The 19,633-nt window shown below is 46.3% G+C and overlaps 1 protein-coding gene across 1 annotated transcript in view; it reads left to right on the top strand.

The window, feature by feature from the left end:
• BMPR2 (bone morphogenetic protein receptor type 2) overlaps positions 1-19,633 on the top strand; it is a 118,602-nt gene that overhangs the window by 62,913 nt on the left and 36,056 nt on the right. The window contains exons 3-4 of the mRNA XM_048483326.1: positions 1,079-1,252; positions 2,309-2,485. Coding sequence (XP_048339283.1) covers positions 1,079-1,252; positions 2,309-2,485 — 351 coding nt within the window. The remainder of the gene's footprint in view (positions 1-1,078; positions 1,253-2,308; positions 2,486-19,633) is intronic.

Raw genomic sequence — 19,633 nt, 5'->3', positions numbered from 1 at the left:
ACAGCTCTGGAAGTGAAAGCATAAGGAAAATGACTGATCCGCCATTTGGCGTTTTTTTCAAATGCAATGAAAGACCGCAAGTTTCCAGTGATTCTCTGTTTATATCAATATATAGTAAATAACAAAAATTGAAATAACAAAACTGGAAAGGGGGAGGGGAGAGGTGTACACAGGAGTGAAACGGAGTGTGACGGGGTGGAGGGAAGATGTCTGGGGCAAATCTGTACCTGCTGGCAAATCTCCCCCTCTCTGGTGACAATTAAAGTCATGCTTAAAGTGGCATCGCTTGGCTAAATGAGAACAGGAATTGAAAGTGGGGCTCGGGAAAATACATCCAGCCAAGAAATCTTGCTGCGACGAACATTCGCCCCTGCCACGCAGCGGACACCTTGTGCATGATGGGCTTGTGTCACTTGATTGCAAATTGTTCTGAAAAGGGAACTTGTGGTAAACTTGTGAAAAGGGAACTTGTGGTACCCCACCTCCATTAACTCCACACAGTGGCACCTCCCATTCATTCCCTCAAGAGGAATGTGCAGTGGTGAGTGGCTCTACTTGAACCCATGTGCAGTGACACATCTTTAGGGGACTGCCCCATTTCAGGTGGCTGATTAGAACTGATTAGAAGAGTAGGTGGCTGGTTAGAACTGTCAGAAGAGTAGCAACTGTCAAAAGAGTAGTATGATGACAGGGAAGCAGAAGTATCCCTGGGCAGCAAGAAGGCCATTGCTTTCACATCCTGCAGGTGAGCTCCCAAAGGCACCTGGTGGGCCACTGCAAGTACCAGAGTGCTGGACTAGATGGACTCTGGTCTGATCCAGCAGGCTCTTTCTTACGTTCTTAAGTTGATTTTTAAAAAACTGGAGCAGAAGTTGCAGAAGACAGTATTACTATATGCGCATAGACTTCACTTTCTTCGAGGAGACGTCATTAATAGGTAGTTGACTATCCGTTCTAAAGACAAGACATTCTAAAAGCTCAAATTTACTATTCCAACTTGGTCATTATTTCTAGATTTAAAATTGTTGCAGTCTAAAATGTTAACATAGTTGTCTTTTCTTCTTTTTTTCTTGCTTAGCTGCTCAGAGTGAAGAGACAACGTGCGCTTTTAGGGACCAATATCAAAATGATCATGGAATTAGCGAAAGTCGGATTTCTCAAGAGAATGGTACAGTCCTGTGTATGAAAGGCAGCACCTGCTTTGGTCTCTGGGAGAAGACACGAGAAGGAGACATACATCTTGTGAAGCAAGGTAATGTTCAACAGTATCCACTTGGTTAATTGTTCAGTCGTAGTTATACAGTTTGTTTGGCAGGAAGATCTCAACTTTTACGTGTGTGTATAAAGAGCCATCAAGCCACTTCTGACTTCTGTGAAACAGTGTCCTCCAAAACAGTCACATCATTAATAGCCTCGCTCAGGTCTTGCAAACTGAGGACCATGGTTTGCATTGTAGACATAATCCAAATCATGTTGAGTCTTCCTCTTTTCCTGCTGCCTTCAATCTCTGCTGACATTATTGTCTTTTCCAGTGACTCTTGTCTTCTCATTATGTGAACAAAGTACTACAGCCTCAGTTTGGTCATTTATTTCATTTAGAGACTTCTATACCTCCCTTCCTAAATAGGCTCAGGGCGGTTTCAGCTGTTAGGGACATTTCCGGCTTGATTTCATCTAGAACCCGCTTGTTGGTTTTTTAGTGGTCCACGGTATGCATAACACTCTCTTCCAACACCACGTTTCAAAGGAATCTACTTTCTTCCTGTTAGCTTTCTTCATTGCGCAGCTTTCACAGCCATACATAGTAATCGAGAATACCATAGCATGATTAACTTGATCTTGGTTGCCAGTGACACATCCTTATACTTAAGAATCTTTCACAGCTACTTTAAGGCTGTTCTTCCTCATCTCAGTCTCCTTCTATTTGCTTAGTTACCGTCTCCCTCTTGGTTGATGATGGAGCCAAGGAATAGAAAGGCTTCAACAATGTAAATTTCCACATTGTCCACCGTATATAGTAGTGCTTGTAATTCAGCCTGCCGAGAAATAGCAGAATGAGAACCCCAGTACACAAAAATGTTTTCAGATTAATGTATTCCCTTTGACTGGATTTCAGAGAATATCTAGCTTTCTCGGCAATGAGAAAGACCAGTGAGATCCTGGGTCTTTCACTGTTTTGCAGGATGTGGGGTAAAGAATCTGATGAGAGTGCACATTTGAGGAGAAGACTAAGAGGAAGTTTGAGTTGAATGTGATGGGCGTGTTGTTCAACTCATGTTGATCTGTTTCATATGCTTCTTTTTTTCAGGATGCTGGACTCACTTAGGTGACCCCCACGACTGTCATTTGGAAGAGTGCATCGTAACCACCACCCCATCTTTAGTTCAGAATGGGACATATCGATTCTGCTGCTGCAGCACCGACTTGTGCAATGTCAACTTCACAGAGAACTTTCCACCGGATCCCACCGATGCGATGCCTTTCAGTGAGTCGGGCCTTCTCCACTTTTCTGATAATGCTGGTTGAAGAATAATGTTGAGAAAGCACTGGTTGGTCCTGAGACAGACTATAAGCCGTGCACTTTTAGATTAAAAAATTATAGAACTGTTCTGTCCTGTAACTCAGTAAATTCTGTTAGGTAATATACTTTTTTTATCCAGCAAAGAACGTTATGTATCATCGATCTGGTGTCGTATTTGAACAATACTGGAACACAAATCATAATTGCAGCCCTGCATCCATATGGAATTGTATCAGACACCAAGAGGTTCCCTTTTGTAGTTTTAAAACACTTTGATGCCCTGTAATTATGCAGGCTGTGGGTAACATGTAGAGACTTGATATGAGTTACACAGAAAATCTATTTTGAAACTGAGAACAGAGAATTGCCTTGTTGGTTGTAAGTTTTACAAGTGGCTCTAGAGGCTGTTCTACAGTTGGTTAATTTGCCACGGTAGAATAGGCAACACTTCTGTGTAACAAGGTGATATAGACTCCCAAATTTTAAACATCAGTTTCAAAGAGTCTTGGCTGTTTCCTGAAGCGTATGGTATATTGATACAAGAACATATGTTTAAATATCTCAAAAATGAATCTAAAAGTGCCATAATAAATATGATTTTTTTTATCTTAACATTTAGGATCAGATGGAGGGGGAGACATTTTAATGAGAGAACTTTGGGACAGCATAAGAGAAAGTAGACTTAAATTTTTGTGGTATTCCAAAAATGTCAAGTCAGTCTCATGTTTCATGCTGAACTGCACCATGGTTTAGCCATTAGGAGAACAAGTCTGGGGAGTATTCTCTCGTGCCTTTGCTCGTGGCAATCCAGTTTAATATTTATTTCTTTTACATACTTGCCACTCCCTAGCCATCAAGTTCCTGGGATGGAGAGCAACAAAAGTAAAATCCAGTCGTAAGATAACATCAGTTTAAAAACGCAGTGGTTAACGAATTGCAAACAATAAAATCAGTAAAAACAAAATTCAGACTTGCAAATCCATTATCTGGTGAACAGAGAGGAAAGCTGCTTAGGCTTCTGGATTTGTAGTAAATTTGTCCTAAGAAGCTAAGAGTTCAGTCAAAAAACTTGAGGAAGCCATATTCAGTTGATTGAGCAACCAATACTAGTGAATTCTGCTTTGTTTCTAGAGCAGGGGTCGGGAACCCAAGCGGCTCAAGGAAAGATGCATCGCGAGCTCTTCCACGCTGTTCTGCGGCTCCATGAGCTGGAGCCGCCCGGCCCCTCGCCTGCCCTGCAAGAAGCAGGGCGGGCACTTCTGTAGCCCGCGGCCAGTGAGGCCGCGCCGCGGGCGCTCTTCCGGCGGCCGGGATGGCCAAGCCGCCGGGCTCCTCTTTGCCTGCCCGCCCTGCAAGAAGCAGGGCGGGCACTTCTGTAGTCTGCTGGGTCGGCGAGGGTCCGTATTGGCGCTGCTTCCGGGCGGTCGAAGTGGCTTGTGCCCCCAGGCTCCCTCTTTGCCTGCAGAAAGAAACATCGCTACTTTGCCAGCAGAAAGAAACATCGCAGAGAGCAGAGAGAAATCGGGGGGAGGGGGAGACCAAGCCCAACAGCCCACACAGCGAAGCTTGGGGCCCCAGCACCATCCGGGTCAGCCCAAAAATCCACAAGAATCCCCAGCCGAAAACAACAGCGCCGGAGTTGGCAACGCAGGGGATGGTTTTGCAGGCCAAAGGCGGAAGTCAGCACCAGCTGTTGATTATCACGCCAAAACAAGGGGAAGGAGGAGGAGAGAGAGTATGGGGAACGATAGCAACCACAGCCGCATAGCAATCCACAGCCGAGTCTCGGGCGAGGGAAAAAAGTTGAAAACCGGCCCGGAACAACAGGAAACTGAAGCAGAAAAAAAGAGGAGTCCAAAACAACGAGGGAGGGGAAGAAGCAGAAACAGCAGCAGCAGTGAGCTCCTGGTCAAAAGTGAGACTCCAGTCAAACCGGCCCCCCACAAAAAAGAAGGAAAAGAGGCCAGAAAACAAACAGGGGAGAGAAAAGTACAAGCAGAAATAGCAGCAGTGATTTCTGCGCTTCTGTAGCCCACGCCGCGGGCGCTCTCCCGGCGGCCGGGATGGCCGAGCCGCCGGGCTCCTCTTTGCCCACCCTGCAAGAAGCAGGTGCGGCACTTTCTAGCCCGCTGGGGTGGAGCCAGCGGAGGAGGGCAAGCAGAAAGCAAGCTCGACGGGGAGGCCCGGTTGACGGGGGTGAGAAGCGGCGAGTAGTGGAAGTGTGTGAGCCAAATGGCTCTTTGGTGGTGAGCCAAATTTGGTGGTGAGCCAAATGGCTCTTTGAGGGGAAAAGGTTCCCGACCCATGTTCTAGAGTAACTACAAGTTTCTGTTACCACCTCTGGCTGGGATGCTGACAGAATCCTTTCCTTGAATAGTGGGATCTAGTTCCAGTCATCCATACCTGCTTAATGAACTTTGATATGCCGCTGGCTTTTCAATATGCCTCAGCTGTTACAGAATTCTACTGGTTGGTGGCCTTCAGGAGCTGTTTAGAACATGCCATTCTGACTGCAGAATAGCAGCGTAGTCTGTCAGTGAACTTCTGGTCCAAATTCAGTTCTCATTTTTACCTATAAAGCCCTACAAAGCTGCTGGGGAAAATCCATCAGTAGGATGGATTCAATTCCCTTAAAATTAGAGCAGGTTAGGTTCTGCTTTTTCTTCATGTTACAAATATTCTGGTTTTGCTGATCTACCTGAATTTTCCCACTGGTACAGGTCCCCCAGAATATTATGTGTGCTTGTGCTATATTTCCAAATCAGTAACTTGCAAAATTGTTGGGTAGTTAAAATAGAAGTCCAAAACAAGAAAGAAATCCATATACTCCCTTTTATTAGTACATACCAAAAGGTCACAAAGCATTGTCTCATTTGGGTTGTTCTGAATAACAGAGATTACCGTATATACTCGCGCATAAGTCGAGGTTTTCAGCCTTTTTTTAAGGCTGAAAAATGCCCCCCTCGACTTATACGCGGGTCCCACTTACCGGTAATTCTTGTGTGGTGTTCCCCCTGTCCTTTCTTCGCTCTGATCTGCCTTCTTCTACTGTAGGAGTGGGGCATCTTGTGTGGGTGTGATCTCGACCAATTGCAGAGAGGCAGGAAATGATGAAATTCTTCCCTGTACTTCCTGTGAGGTCTTGGGGTCAACTTGCTTCAGTATTTTCCTGCCTCTGCAGAGAGCAGACGCGTTTTTTGTGGCTCTGGCAAAAAACCCTATTCGTGTTCTGTTTGTCTCAGTCTGTGTCTGTCTGAAGTCTTAGAGTGGTGAGTAAACAGGGGGGAGGAAAAAACCAACTCGGATTGAGGGAGAGTGCGTCAACCGCCGCTTCAAAACAACCGGTTCTCTCCCGCCGCCCCCTCCCCCCCAATTGATGTGTAGGCATGGAAGCAAGATCCTTTTCCCCAGAGCGCGAATCCTTCGCAGGGTCCGCGGCGGAGCGCACACGCTCCGCGAAGTCAGGCGGCCATAAGGAGCGGGGGAAGCTCCAAACGGCCCAAACAGACGCCGCATCGCAGCGCGCGGGAAAATCGGGCGCTTCCGAGCATGCGCGACCGTCTCAGCCCGCCAAGAAAAAGAAGAAGGCTAAAACGACCGGGAGTCTAGCGCCTTCCCAGGGCGCGCCCTTAATTGGAGACTCCACAGCTGACTCCTCCAGCCTTCCCAGGGCCTTGGAGCAGTCAAGCGACCCTCTAAGTGGGCCCTCTAATCAGCTGGTTCTTCCCTGTGAACTCAACAGGCAAGACCCACAGTCTTCTGCGCAGGGAGACTCTAACTCAGGGCAAATGACTCCAGCCTCGTCCTGGATGAACGCGCCCCCTGCTGTTTTTGCTGAATTTCTCAGTCGTGAAATAGACAAGGCACTAGATGCCAGAGAGCAGAGGACAGCCACCGCCCGCTCCACTACTAGGTCCCATAGATCCCGCAGTCCCCATCGAGAGGACTCCGGCTCTTACAGGAGGGACCCTTTAGCCTTACCCAATGAGGAGGAAGAAGAATTCTCTAGCCTAGACGGCTCTGAAGGGGGAGAAGGGGGAGAAAAATTCTCTGATACAGAGGAGACCCCCGAGCCAGTTACAGAACAATCCATACAATTCTTTAAATTAGAGGAAATTCAGTCTTTAATCTCCAAGACTATCTCCGCCCTTGATTTACGCGACCCAGAGGATGCGGAAGAACAAATGCCCCAACCTTCCATCACTACTTCCAACAAGCCAATTAAGGGGTACCCCAAAGGAACATCTTCTTATTTTCCCAATGACAATGGGGGGGAAAAATACTTCCCAGTTCCCGAATGCTTCGTTAAAAAGATCCAAAGGGAATGGCTTAATCCCACTGCCCATAAGGGTTTGCCCCCAAATTTTAAGAAGAAATATCTGATGCCTCCACAGTTTCACGTTCTTCTCCAGAATCACCCGGTAGATGCCCCTGTGTCCATTCTGCATTCTGGCGCGCTAGTAGCCAAAGAGGGGGAGGGCAACATCAAAGATCCGCTCGACAGAAGATCGGAAGCAGCGCTGCGTAGATCCCACGAGTGGCTGGCAGCAGCCATCAAGACCCTCACGCCCTCATCCACAGTAGCTAGGGCCTCCATGGTGTGGCTAAAACGCCTCCTTGAGATGATCCCAGTTGAAGCAAAAGGTGTCAGAGAAAGCATTGAAAGAGTTCTCACAGCAAATTCCTTTATAGCAGACGCCACCTTCGATGCCATGGCTCTGATAGCGAGATCCCTAGCCTCTAACATGATAGCGAGGCGCAACGCCTGGATCCGCCCCTGGCAAGCCGACTTACAGTCAAAACACGTAGTAGCTGGATATTCATACTTCGGGGGAGCTCTGTTTGGGAAAGAGTTGGACGAAGTCCTTGTCCAAACCAAGGACAATAAGAAGACAATGCCTAAATCCGTTCGGGCCCCCGATAGGTCATCTACCAGCAACAAATTTACCTTCAGGTCACACAAGGCTTTACCCCGCACGCAACGCGACGGACAGAGACCACACTGGCAGAACCAGCATTCCTTTCGGAACTACAAGCCTTTCAAACAATACAACAAGCCGGGCAAGCCCTTCAATTCCAACAAGAACAAACAATGACTGTCGAAGCATTCCGGTGGGCGGCCGTCTCCAGCACTTTCAACATCGCTGGCAAGGGGATCATGTGGACAGGTGGACAAGGGAAGTCGTCTCCACAGGTTATGTGATAGAGTTCAATGTCATCCCACATCACCACTTGTTCATTTCGCCACTGTCAAACGATCCAGCCAAAGCCAACAGAACCCTGCAGGCGGTCTCTCACCTGGCCAAAATCCAAGCTATCGAGCCAGTACCGACTCCGGAACGTTTCTTAGGAACGTATTCACATTTCTTTACAGTCCCCAAAAGAAATGGGGACTGGAGAGCAATCCTGAATCTAAAACGCATCAACAAATTTATTCGGATCCCCAAATTCAGGATGGAAACCCTTCGGTCAATCACGGCAACGCTCCGCCACCAAGATCTGCTGACCTCGTTAGATCTGACCGAAGCCTATTTACACATCTCAATTCACAGTGCTCACAGAAAATTTTTGAGATTCGCCATACAGGATCAACATTACCAATTCAAGACGTTGCCCTTCGGGCTGGCCACGGCCCCAAGAACCTTCTCCAAGGTGCTGTTGGCTCCGGTCATCATGCTGAGGGAACAGGGGATACACGTCTACCCATATCTAGACGACCTCCTAATTCGGTCACGCTCTGTCCCCAAAGCCATTGCCGACATCGAGGTAGTCCAGGAAACACTTTCGCATTATGGTTTTATCATAAACAAAGAAAAAAGTTCCTTCATTCCCTCCACACGACTAGAACACTTAGGCGCAGTTCTAGACACGGTCCAAGACTCCCTTTTCATCCCAGAAGAGAAGGTAGAAAAAATCAGAAAGACGACACTACACGTCATGGCCAACAGAAGGTCATCCCTACTAAAACTGGCAAGTCTCCTGGGAATTTTCATCTCAGTAATCGACCAGACCCAGTGGGCACGATTTCACGCGAGGCCGCTCCAACGATTTCTGCGTGCTTATCAGCTGGACATTATAGCCAAGAAAGACAAGACTCTGACCATAACCCCAAATGTTCGACAAAGTCTGCTTTGGTGGACGAACCGTGCCAACCTCAGACGGGGGAAACGTTACCTGCACTCTCACCGCGCTCAAATTTTCACAGATGCCAGCCTCCAGGGATGGGGGGCCACTCTCAATCATCACTATGTCCAAGGAACCTGGTCTCAGGGAGAAACTCGGCTACACATCAATGTTCTGGAAACCCGAGCGATTCTTCTCGCTCTTCGACACTTCCGGCCACAGATTCATCACCAACCCTGCGTGCGTCCATAAGAGACAGCGAACAATGTGGCCGCTGAAGATGTATATCAACAACCAGGGAGGCTCCAGGATCAACCAAGAGCTCCAATGCGGAGGCGACCAAAATCCTCGCACTTGGGCAGAACAAGAACTTGATATCACTAGAAGCCCTACACATCAGAGGGGTCCAGAACCTAGAGGCAGACTGGTTAAGCAGGCAGAATCTGTGCGAAACCGAATGGCGACTCGACCCGCTGGTCTTCGAACAGATTTGCGACACCTTCGGTACTCCGGAGGTCGACTTGTTCGCCTCTCAGAAAAACCATCAATTGCCGCAGTTCATGACCCGACACTACCATCCACAGGCAGTGGCAACAGATGCGCTAAACGCGATATGGCCCCCGAGTCTTCTCTACGCCTTCCCTCCCTTTCCCCTAATCCTACGCCTCCTGCACAAGATCATATCAGAGGGCGCCACGGTAATCCTAGTAGCTCCCAGATGGTCCAGGAGACCCTGGTTCTCCACCATCCTGGAACTGTCCTCCTCAGCACCACTGAGGCTGCCAATCACTCCTGAGTTCCTGACGCAGGGCCCCATCATGCATCCCGATCCCGCCTGGTTCAAGCTGACCGCATGGCTCTTGAACGGGCAAACCTGAGAAGCAAAAGTTATTCGGAAGAAGTTGCTTCTACTATCCTGACAGCCAGACGCAGGTCCACAGTCAACATCTACAACTCCTCATGGAAGGCCTATGTCAGGTGGTGCCACCGCAAACGTTTTGATCCCACAAATCCATCCATTTCGGTCATTCTGGAATTTCTGCAACAAGGCTATTCAATGGGCCTCAAGTGTTCCACCTTACGTAGACAACTAGCGGCTCTCGCTACTGTTATTCCTTGTGTGGGCACCAACCCTATCACCAGACATCCAGATGTCTTAAACTTCCTGAGAGGGGTAAAACTGTCCCAACCTGCGGTAGTCCACAGGTTTCCATCTTGGCGACTGAACGCTGTCCTGTCGGCACTCACTAGAATCCCGTTCGAGACCAGCACAATCATGTACGCATCAAATGGAAGTGCGAGATGAAAGCGTTGTTCCCTAATCGCCAATAACATCGGCCAGAAGGGGATTGCGGAACCGATCGTTGGCCCTTTCAGTAAATTCTAAATTCTGCGTTTTTCACCAGGATAGAGTATGCCTTCGTACAGATCCAACCTTCATTCCGAAGGTCAATTCTCCTTTTCACGTGCGCCAGGAGATCGTTATTCCAAACTTCATGCCAAATCCCTCTCATCCCAAGGAGAAATCATGGCACACCCTGGACGCACGGCGCGCCTTAAAGGCTTACATAATAAGGACAGAGGAATTGCGCAAGTCAGAGAGTATGTTCATCAACATCAGTCCGCCTAACGTGGGAACGCAAATGTCTAAGGCTGCGATCAGTAGTACCCTGAAAGCTTGCATTTGCGAAGCATACAAGGCATCAGATTTACCGATCCCTCTGGGCGTCACCGCTCACTCAGTTCGCAACGCAGCGACCAACGCGGCGTTCCGAAATCATGCATCGGTGGAGGACATCTGTAAGGCCGCTACCTGGTCTTCCATTTCCACCTTCATTCGGCACTATAAAATTCAGTCCCTAGCCTCGGCAGAATCGGCCTTTGGCAAAAGGGTGCTGGAGAGTATCATCGGGGAATAAAGAAACCCACCCAAATTCGGGACACTGCTCGGGGAGGTCCCACACAAGATGCCCCACTCCTACAGTAGAAGGATCCATTGGATACTCACCGTGAAGGGTCTTTCTACTGAAGGTAAGTGGGGCATCTTGGCCCTCCCTAGTTTCATTTGGTTCCCGATTTTACTCTCTCAGCCATTAACTAAATTCATGTTTTCAGACTGTTCAACGTTTAGGGTTGTCGTTGATGTTATTGTTGTCATTACTGTTACTGCCGAGCCGTTGTTTTCTTCCCATTTTTTGGTTATATGTTCCTGTGACGTTAAGTGCTATACTACTATGCCAGGAGGGGATACTGAAGCAAGTTGACCCCAAGACCTCACAGGAAGTACAGGGAAGAATTTCATCATTTCCTGCCTCTCTGCAATTGGTCGAGATCACACCCACACAAGATGCCCCACTTACCTACAGTAGAAAGACCCTTCACGGTGAGTATCCAATGGATCCTTCTCTGCCGCCCCTCTTTCAGCCATTCTCTGTGCTTAGTTTTCTGTTTCGCTTTTGGCTGGCAGGCCCCCTCACTAACTCGCCGTTTTTTTCCTTTCCCTGCCGGCTGTAAGACTTGGTTCAGAGAAGCTGCCTGTTGGGCAGCCTCTGTCTCTATGATTTTCTTAAAGGGGCAATGCTGCAAAGACTGCTTAAGCAACCTTTGGAGCATTACCCTTTTAAGAAAACCACAGAGGCAGGCTGCCCAACAGGCAGCTTCTCTGAAACCAAGTCTTACAGCCTGCGGAAGGGGGGGGGGGGAATGGGTGCGTTAGTGACTGCTTTCTCTGCTTCTGCCTTCTTCTCTGCCGCCTTTTTCTCTGCCACCCCCTTTCAGCCGCTTTCTGTGCCTCGTTCTCCTCTGCCTTTTCCACCAACACCTCCCATACCGTTCACACTCCACGGCCCCTAGTATATTTCCTCTCCCCAGACCCACCTTGCCCCTCTTTAAAAAGCCTCCCAAAGGCTTCTGGGGCGCTCCTTTTCCCCAACTGCGGCTCCTTTGCCTGCTCAGCGCTCCACCTCCCCATGGACCTTTCCCACGCTTGACTTATACGCGAGTCAATAAGGTTTCCCAGTTCTTCAGGGCAAAATTAGGTGCCTCGACTTATACGCGGATCGACTTATACGTGAGTATATACGGTACATAAATTTTGTATTTTTAGGATATTGCATTGACCACTATGGCCGTGATCATCTGTATGCTAGTTGTTAACAGTGGAACTTAGCTACATGCTGAAAGCTTTCCTCAGTATTTGAGATGATCATTGGTGCTAATAAAAATGTGCAAAAAAATTGTACACTGCTGTGAACAGCCCTGTGGCTGAATTGCCTGGTGTAAGTAGCATTCATTCTATGATTGAAGTCTATAAAATTATGCATGGAGTAGAAAATGTTGACAGAGAGAAATTTTTCTCTCTTTCTCACAATACTAGAACCAGGGGGCATTCATTGAAAATGCTGTGGGGAAGAATTAGGACTAATAAAAGGAAACACTTCTTCACACAACGTGTGATTGGTGTTTGGAATATGCTGCCACAGGAGGTAGTGATGGCCACTAACCTGGATGGCTTTAAAAAGGGCTTGGATAGATTTATGGAGGAGAAGTCGATCTATGGCTACCAGTCTTGATCTGCCTTGATCTCAGATTTCAAATGCCTTAGCAGACCAGGTGCTCGGGAGCAACAGCCGCAGAAGGCCATTGCTTTCACCTCCTGCATGTGAGCTCCCAAAGGCACCTTGTGGGCCACTGCGAGTAGCAGAGTGCTGGACTGGATGGACTCTGGTCGGATCCAGCAGGCCAGTTCTTATGTTCTTATGTTCTTATTCTTAATTGCATTAAAAAAGTAACAAAATATAATTGGCTTGAGGAAGGGGCCTTAATTCAGAGAGCATCTTCTTGGCATGCAGAAGGCTCCAAGTTCAACCCCTGGCATTTTCCAGTGGAAAGAATCAGGCACCAGGTAATATGACGAGACCTTTACCTGAGACCCTGGAGAAGCACGGCCAGTCTGAGTAGACAGTACAGTACAGATCATGATGGACCAATGGCCTGATTCAGTCTAAGGCCCCGTCCGCACATGCAGAATAATGCACCTTCAGTCCACTTTCAAGGCACTTTGAAGCTGGATTTTACTGTGCGGAATAGCAAAATCCACTTGCAAACAATTATGGAAGTGGATTGAACGTGCATTAGTGCATTAGGAGAGCAGCAGTAGCGAAGTGGTTAAGAGCAGGTGCACTCTAATCTGGAGAACCGGGTTTGATTCCCCGCTCTGCCACTTGAGCTATGGAGGCTTATCTGGTGAATTCAAATTAGCTAGTGCACTCCAACACATGCCAGCTGGGTGACCTTGGGCTAGTCATAGTTCTTCAGAGCTCTCTCAGCCCCACCCACCCACAGAGTGTTTGTAGTGGGAGCGGGAGGGAAAGGAAATTGTAAGCCCCTTTGAGTCTCCTCACAGGAGAGAAAGGGGGGACATGAATCTAAACTCCTCCAAACTCGATTATTCGGCATTTGTGGAAGGGTCCTAAGTCAGCTTCATGCCTTCAAGGAAGGATTTGGTGCTTGTCACCACAGGCATTTCCCCCTTCTACCTGCCCATGGCATGCAATGATATTCAGCACAGGTTTTGCAATTGCAGTTGATGTGCCAGCTAATGGGGAGGAGAGCGTATTGATTCTACTAACAATGAATGTAGGGAAAACACAGTATTGCAGCAAAGATTAGCCTTACTTTGACTTCTTTTGCTACTGCAGTAATAGAGTAAACAATCTATTGTGTAAAAATAATAATCTCAAAAGATTCCAACGTCGTTCTTACAAGACTTCAGCTTTTCCTGTGAATTCATTAATTAACCATAGCATTTCAATGCTTAACCTTCACAATTCTGAACCAATTTTGCCCCCCAGGGATCTCCATAACTAATGTTGCGCTGAGCTCTTCCGGGTATGTATCTTCCTTGTATATCTGCAAATAACATTTTAAACATAAATAAAATGAACATTGCTCAGTTGCTATAGTAACTGAGACATTTAGTAGGCCATGAGCCCTTTCGCTTGCTGAGTTTTCTGTTAGAACTGGCTTAGTGATGAAGTCTGATGTTTGTTTAATGCTGATTTTTTTTTCTAGGCAAGAGAGTTACTAGGAAATATATTATTAGAATGCTTGGCTGCATGACCTACAAAGTAAAATCGGAGGGACGTCTCAGCCACAGCGGGGGTTTGGATTTTGCTCTCTTGAAAGGGCTGTTATACACTGAGTCAGCCCTGTGGTGCCAAAGTTCCAATCCATTGTGTGAGGAGCAAGCCCGGTGTGCAGAGTGTCAGACTGACATTGCAAAGTTCTAGAGTTCTTGCCCCATCAGTAAGAGTGCCCTGTGTTCATGCTAAGTCCAACATCTAGTAGCTATTGGACAACATCTGGGGCTTCACATCTTACCTGTCAGGAGGCGTGTGTGTCCAGAAAAATGTTTACGAAGGGGAAGGTACCCCACAATTGGCTCAGGGGGCCGGGCCGGCTTCTGCCACTGCCCCGTTAGCCAGATGCATCGTTGACTTCCAGAGCCAATTGCGGCCCCGGAGGCGAGGCTGTGCCAAGGGGGGAGGCTTTTTCACAGTCCTTTAATGCAGTTCTGTGGGTTGCACCACTGTTTTTGCCAATGTAACTTTGTACCAGAAAAAGAGCTCAGGGAACTGACGAACATCTGCCCACCCCCCAGGAATGCCCCTTTTTGTGCAAGTGTGAGCCCTTATGCCAGAGGTGTACCACTGCCACAGCCACATTGGCATCTTTGCATCACACTGCCACCCCATTTCCCGACAAGTGCCTTGACGCCACTGCAAATGCACCTTATGCCAGCCAAGGTCATGCTGCCTCATGAACACTCCCCCGCCCCTTCGGATTGCGCTGGTAGCATTGGTGCATATTTGCACCAGATGTTCTTAGAAGTCCCTTGATTTGATCACCCTGTATTACATTAATATATTTATCCTAAAACTAGAGAGATGCTTTCAGTGGCCTTTTTGGGCCCACCTGAAGTAACAGAAATTACTTCCTTGATCTTGCCAATCTGTTTATATTTTGCATGTGCATAAAACTGGGGCCTTGTGCAAATGAATGACTGAGAACAGTTTAAGCAACACGATGAAGTTTCTTGCAAGCTTCTTTTTAAAAGGAAAAGGGAGAGACATTTGTCACTAATTATGTGTCTTGAAGGCTTTGGTGGGTTTTGTGCTTAACCCTTTTTCCTGCTTGAATCAGCAGTGTTACTCAAGAGGCGTACCAAAAATGAATCATGCCCAGAGATGGTTGCAAGCATATTAAGCTTGATTGCATCCAGTTCCATGTGGAGGACAGCTTGAAGGCTACAGCGTATTGGCAAAAATTTAATTCTGCATGAACGTGCTCCCGTCTGTGAGCTAGTCAGTGGGCACCGCAGAGGCAGTTCAGCAGAGGGTGCCACTGATGTGGAAGAAATTTCACAGTGACTGGATTTTTTATTCATGTTTGATAAAATTCCAGAGAGCATCCTTATTAATCTGCTCCCCCCAAAACAATGCAAAATGCCCTAGGGCACCTTTAGCGGCTAACAGATGGCTTGTGTTCTGTGAAGCACAGCACTCAGCCACCTATCTGAACTGTGTACCAGTTGCCGAAAACTGGAAGGTATTACCCTAGTAGTTCTGATGAACCAGTGTACCTTTGCCACACTTAGATTTCGAGCCACATGTTTTGTTCTGGAATTCCATGGCCACAACTATGGGAGATGAAGACATCTGTTTCTGTTTTCACTCCACTGCTGTATTGCCAAACCACTGTGTAAATGCAGTTCAGGCTACAAAGTACATCTCTTTGTATAAAGCAGAAATGTGCACTCTAGAACAAAGCATGAATGGGGGTGGGATATTGTTAAACTGGAAATAATTTTTAAAAAATTCTTTAAGAACATGGATTTAATTAAAAATTGAAAAGTTCAGATGCAATTGTGGCTTGTATTGTATCCACTAGCTGCAAAGTTTTGAACTAACAAGTTCTGGTATCCACTATGAGAAAGCACTCCTCTTTTTTATCACTCAGAGCACATTGGGGAAAGGATTTAATATTGGGTGGGGGTGGGGGGGAATCCTTTCTGTGTATGTAAATGTGAACACAAGTATCGGTTGCATTCATTTGAGAAATCATTGTGAACTAGAAGCCAATTCTTGCTGCCCCCACTCCATTTCTTTTAGAAAGATATATTGTGATTTTTCCAGTAATCCTTAAATTACCTTTCTGAACTAGGCTGTGAAGAGAGAGAGAGAGAGAGAGAAGAGGAGGGAGCTTGGGCTGGTGCATTGTACCCAACCCTTCCTTCGCTCTTAGCGTGGCAGGGTTCTTTCTTTGACGCAGACCCAGACAAAGGCCGAGTGTCGCAGGGAAGCAGACGGCACGCCTCCAGTCAGTGCCCCGGCCTGGCTCCAGGATTTGTAAACAGAAACATCCCTGACTCCAGTGAGGCAGACGGCGGCTCCCCCTCTGATCCGCATGCAGGAAGCGCCTGCTCCAACAAGCCTTGCCGTCTCCTATAAGCATACATGAGCTGTTTGAATTTGCCAGATCTGCCTAGCTCTGAATCCCAGAGAAAGGAGCAGGTTTAACTGCTTAGAGGAACACAGCGTAATGTATATGCATAGTTAACTTAAATGTAAAAGGCTGGGCAGACCGATTAAACAGAGAGGGTTTTTTCAAAAAATTCTCGCCGTTTATAAAAATGTGCATGTTCTTATGAAGATTAAGAGCGGCTAACTTGATCAGGCGAAGCCGATCTCAATCTTAAACATTACAAATCTATTTTGAAAACAGAGGGACTGCATATTGTATGCCTTTCAACATATATTCAAAGCTTGAATATGTGTGTCTCCTGTCTGAATTAGCTGCATAATCCATCTTGGATCGCCACTAGGGAGAGAGGTTTGGTATAAATAAAGAAAATAAATCCTTGTTAGAAAAATCTAAAGAGGGTTATCAGGATGAGTCTGCAATTTGCAAATTTTTTCCTCTAGTTGATTGTTCACAGTAGGCCCTGTTTCAAGAACTGAAGGAAGACAACTCATGTGGAATGCCTTCTCAGAAGTTAATTGGCTTGGCTTGGTTTTCCTCTTCTCTCTAGCTACTAGGCAGAAGTAGAGGGCAGAAGAGCAGAAAGGAGGAAGATGAGTGGAAGGAACCCAGGGTTTGGAACTTCTTGGCCTTCTTCAGAATAGTGGCAAGGCAGGAATCTAGATAGGGATCATATTCTAGTCACAAAATCTCAGCAGAGCAAAGAGTCCTTGCCCTGATATGCCTTTGGGTTTGAAATTCCAGAGAACCAGCATGGTGTAGTGGTTAAGGTGTCAGATTAGGATCTGGGAAAACCAGGTTGAGCCCCACTTGTGCTACGTATGTTTGCTGGGTGACCTTAGCCCAGCCACACATTCTCAACTCTGACCCTGGCTAGTATTTGGTTGGGAGATATCCAAGGAATATCAGGGTGATGCGGAGGCAGGCAATGACAAGCCACCTCTGTTGCCTTGAAAACCCATAAGTCAGCTGTGACTTGAAAGTTGAAATCACATGAGACAGCAACCTGGCTTAAAATTGAGAAGGTCAGGAAACCTCTGGGGAACTTATTTAAGTTGCCTTCAGTTTGGCTGTTGTGGGATTTCTGAGCTGTGTGGCTGTGATCTGGTAGTTTTTGCTCCTAACGTTTCACCTACATTTATGGCTGGCATCTTCAGAAGTATGTTACAGCAAGATGTTTTTCTCTCCATGACACATCTCACTGTGACATACCTCTGTAGATGCCAGCTATAGATGCAGGCAAAAAATTAGGTGCGAAAACTACCAGGCTAGGCTACATAATCTGGAAAACCCATAATAACCAGTCCATTCCAGCCCTTTGACAATACATTGCCTTGAGTTTGACAATACATTGCCTTGAGTTTCATGATTGAAGGAGGACAGGGTATAAGGGTAATCATAATCATAATAATGGATGCCACCTTGTTGTGGGGAAGGGGCTTGTGGTCTTTGATAGTGTTGAGAGCTATGCTGGAGATATTGTATTCTACTAGAAGGGTCTCCCAAGCCAGACATGTCTCAACCAAGAAACCCGACTAAGAGCGTACATCAACCTATACAGTATGGTGAAACAAATACAAAGGATTCCTATACTGCATCGGTAATCATGTGGGTTAACTAGGGTCACGTCACCTGCTGAGGACTCTGGGCATGCATCAACAAGTAGGCTACAAGTGAACCAATCATCAAAAAGAAAGAAGTATAGTGTACAAGAAAATCGTGCCATCATAGCCTGTTACTACAACACAAAGCCAGAAAAAGAGAATACTTGAAGCGAATGTACGCACTGTGGAAACAATATCCAGATTTGAATCTCACTGAGCAAAGACTGGCAGTTCAAAGGTGGTTCATTATATGAAATAAAGTGTTTACAGAGATAGAAAAATTCAACACTTCAGTTTTGGAAAGACGTGTGGGGAAACCAAAAGGATTATAACAAGAAGCCGTAGTGGACGAAATTTTTTGAGTAAGGTGTTGGTAAAAAACAAATGCAGGAACTGGAAATAATAACTGATTTGCTGTACATGGAAGATTTGAAGCTCTACAGGAAATCAGACATAAATTCTGGCTCTAGTGAACACAGTCTGAATATTCAGCACAGACATTTCAATGGAGTTTAGCCTTGAAAAGTGCGCCACTGTGGTGGTAAAGAGGGGCAAGATCACTGAGAGTGATGGCATAGAAATGCCTGATGGCCAGCTAATCAAGTGCAAGAGGAAGCATATGAATATCTGGGCATTTTGCAGCTGGATAACATCAAGTACAGGCACGTGAAGACTGTGATCAGCAGAGAATATAGCCAGAGGGTCAGGAAAATTTTGAAATCCAAATTAAATGGCAGGAATACCATCAAGGTCATCAACATCTGGGCCATACCCGACATCAGGTTCACACCACAATCATACTGGGCACAGGATGATTTGAATGCATAGGATAGAAAAACTCGGAAGCACTATGCCTTACAGCCATGTAGTGATACCAATAGAGTATATCTTCCCCAGAGATCTGGTGGCAGAGGGTTACTGCAAGTAAAGCAAACAGTGGAGGAGGAGAAACGTGCTGGCTGATTATGTGAATGAAAGTCAAGAACAGGCATTGATTGAAGTGAAGAACAGGAGCACAAAAATGTGATTTGAACAAGGACTGAAAACTTGCACAACAAAGCATTGCACAGCCAATTTCTGGAGAAGATCAAAGACAAGGTGGACAATGGAAAGACTTGGCTATGGTTAACAACTGGAACTTTGAAAAAGGAAACTGAATCACTGATTTTACTCACTCAAGAACAGGCAATTAAAAAAAACATGATCAAGGCTAGAATCAAAAAATTCTCAGATAATTCAAAGTGCAGATTGTTCAAGGAAGCCGATGAAACTGTAGATCACATACTCAGTTGCTGTGAAAAGATCACCCAGACTGAGTACAAAAAGAGGCACAACTCAGTGTCCAAGATGATCCACTGGAATTTGGGCAAGAATTACAACATCAAGATGGCTAAAAACTGGTGGGAACATCGTCCAGAGAAAGTCTTAGAAAATGAGAAGATCTAGTTCTTGTGGGACTTTTGAATCCAAACGGACAAAGTGTTGGCGTATAACATACCGAACAACACAGTGATTGAGGACAAGAAAGTGCCCATAGCAGGGTCAATGAAAAAGAACATGAGAACGTGTTTTACCCCTTTAAAGTAACTGGATTTGTGAAAGAAGGCTGGGGAAATTATGTGTAAGAAGAAGGGTATATGAATCTTAATTCAAAATTGAGGCATAGCAGTAGGGTCTTGAACTGGTCAATTATTTTTTAATGTTAATGTTCCTTATGTGTATATTGTGCTTGGCTTGGCTTTTGTGAGTTGTTCCTGCTATGCTATTGTAATCTGGAGTTGTGTGTTCTTAATATGCACTATTAATTCTTGTTTTCTGCCTTTGACACATTTAAAGGCTGTTT

The sequence above is a fragment of the Sphaerodactylus townsendi genome, linkage group LG02, assembly GCF_021028975.2.
Source record: "Sphaerodactylus townsendi isolate TG3544 linkage group LG02, MPM_Stown_v2.3, whole genome shotgun sequence".
In the NCBI taxonomy this organism is placed as follows: domain Eukaryota; kingdom Metazoa; phylum Chordata; class Lepidosauria; order Squamata; family Sphaerodactylidae; genus Sphaerodactylus; species Sphaerodactylus townsendi.
Note: the sequence above shows the minus strand (reverse complement) of the source record. Positions and strands in the feature narration are given on the sequence as shown.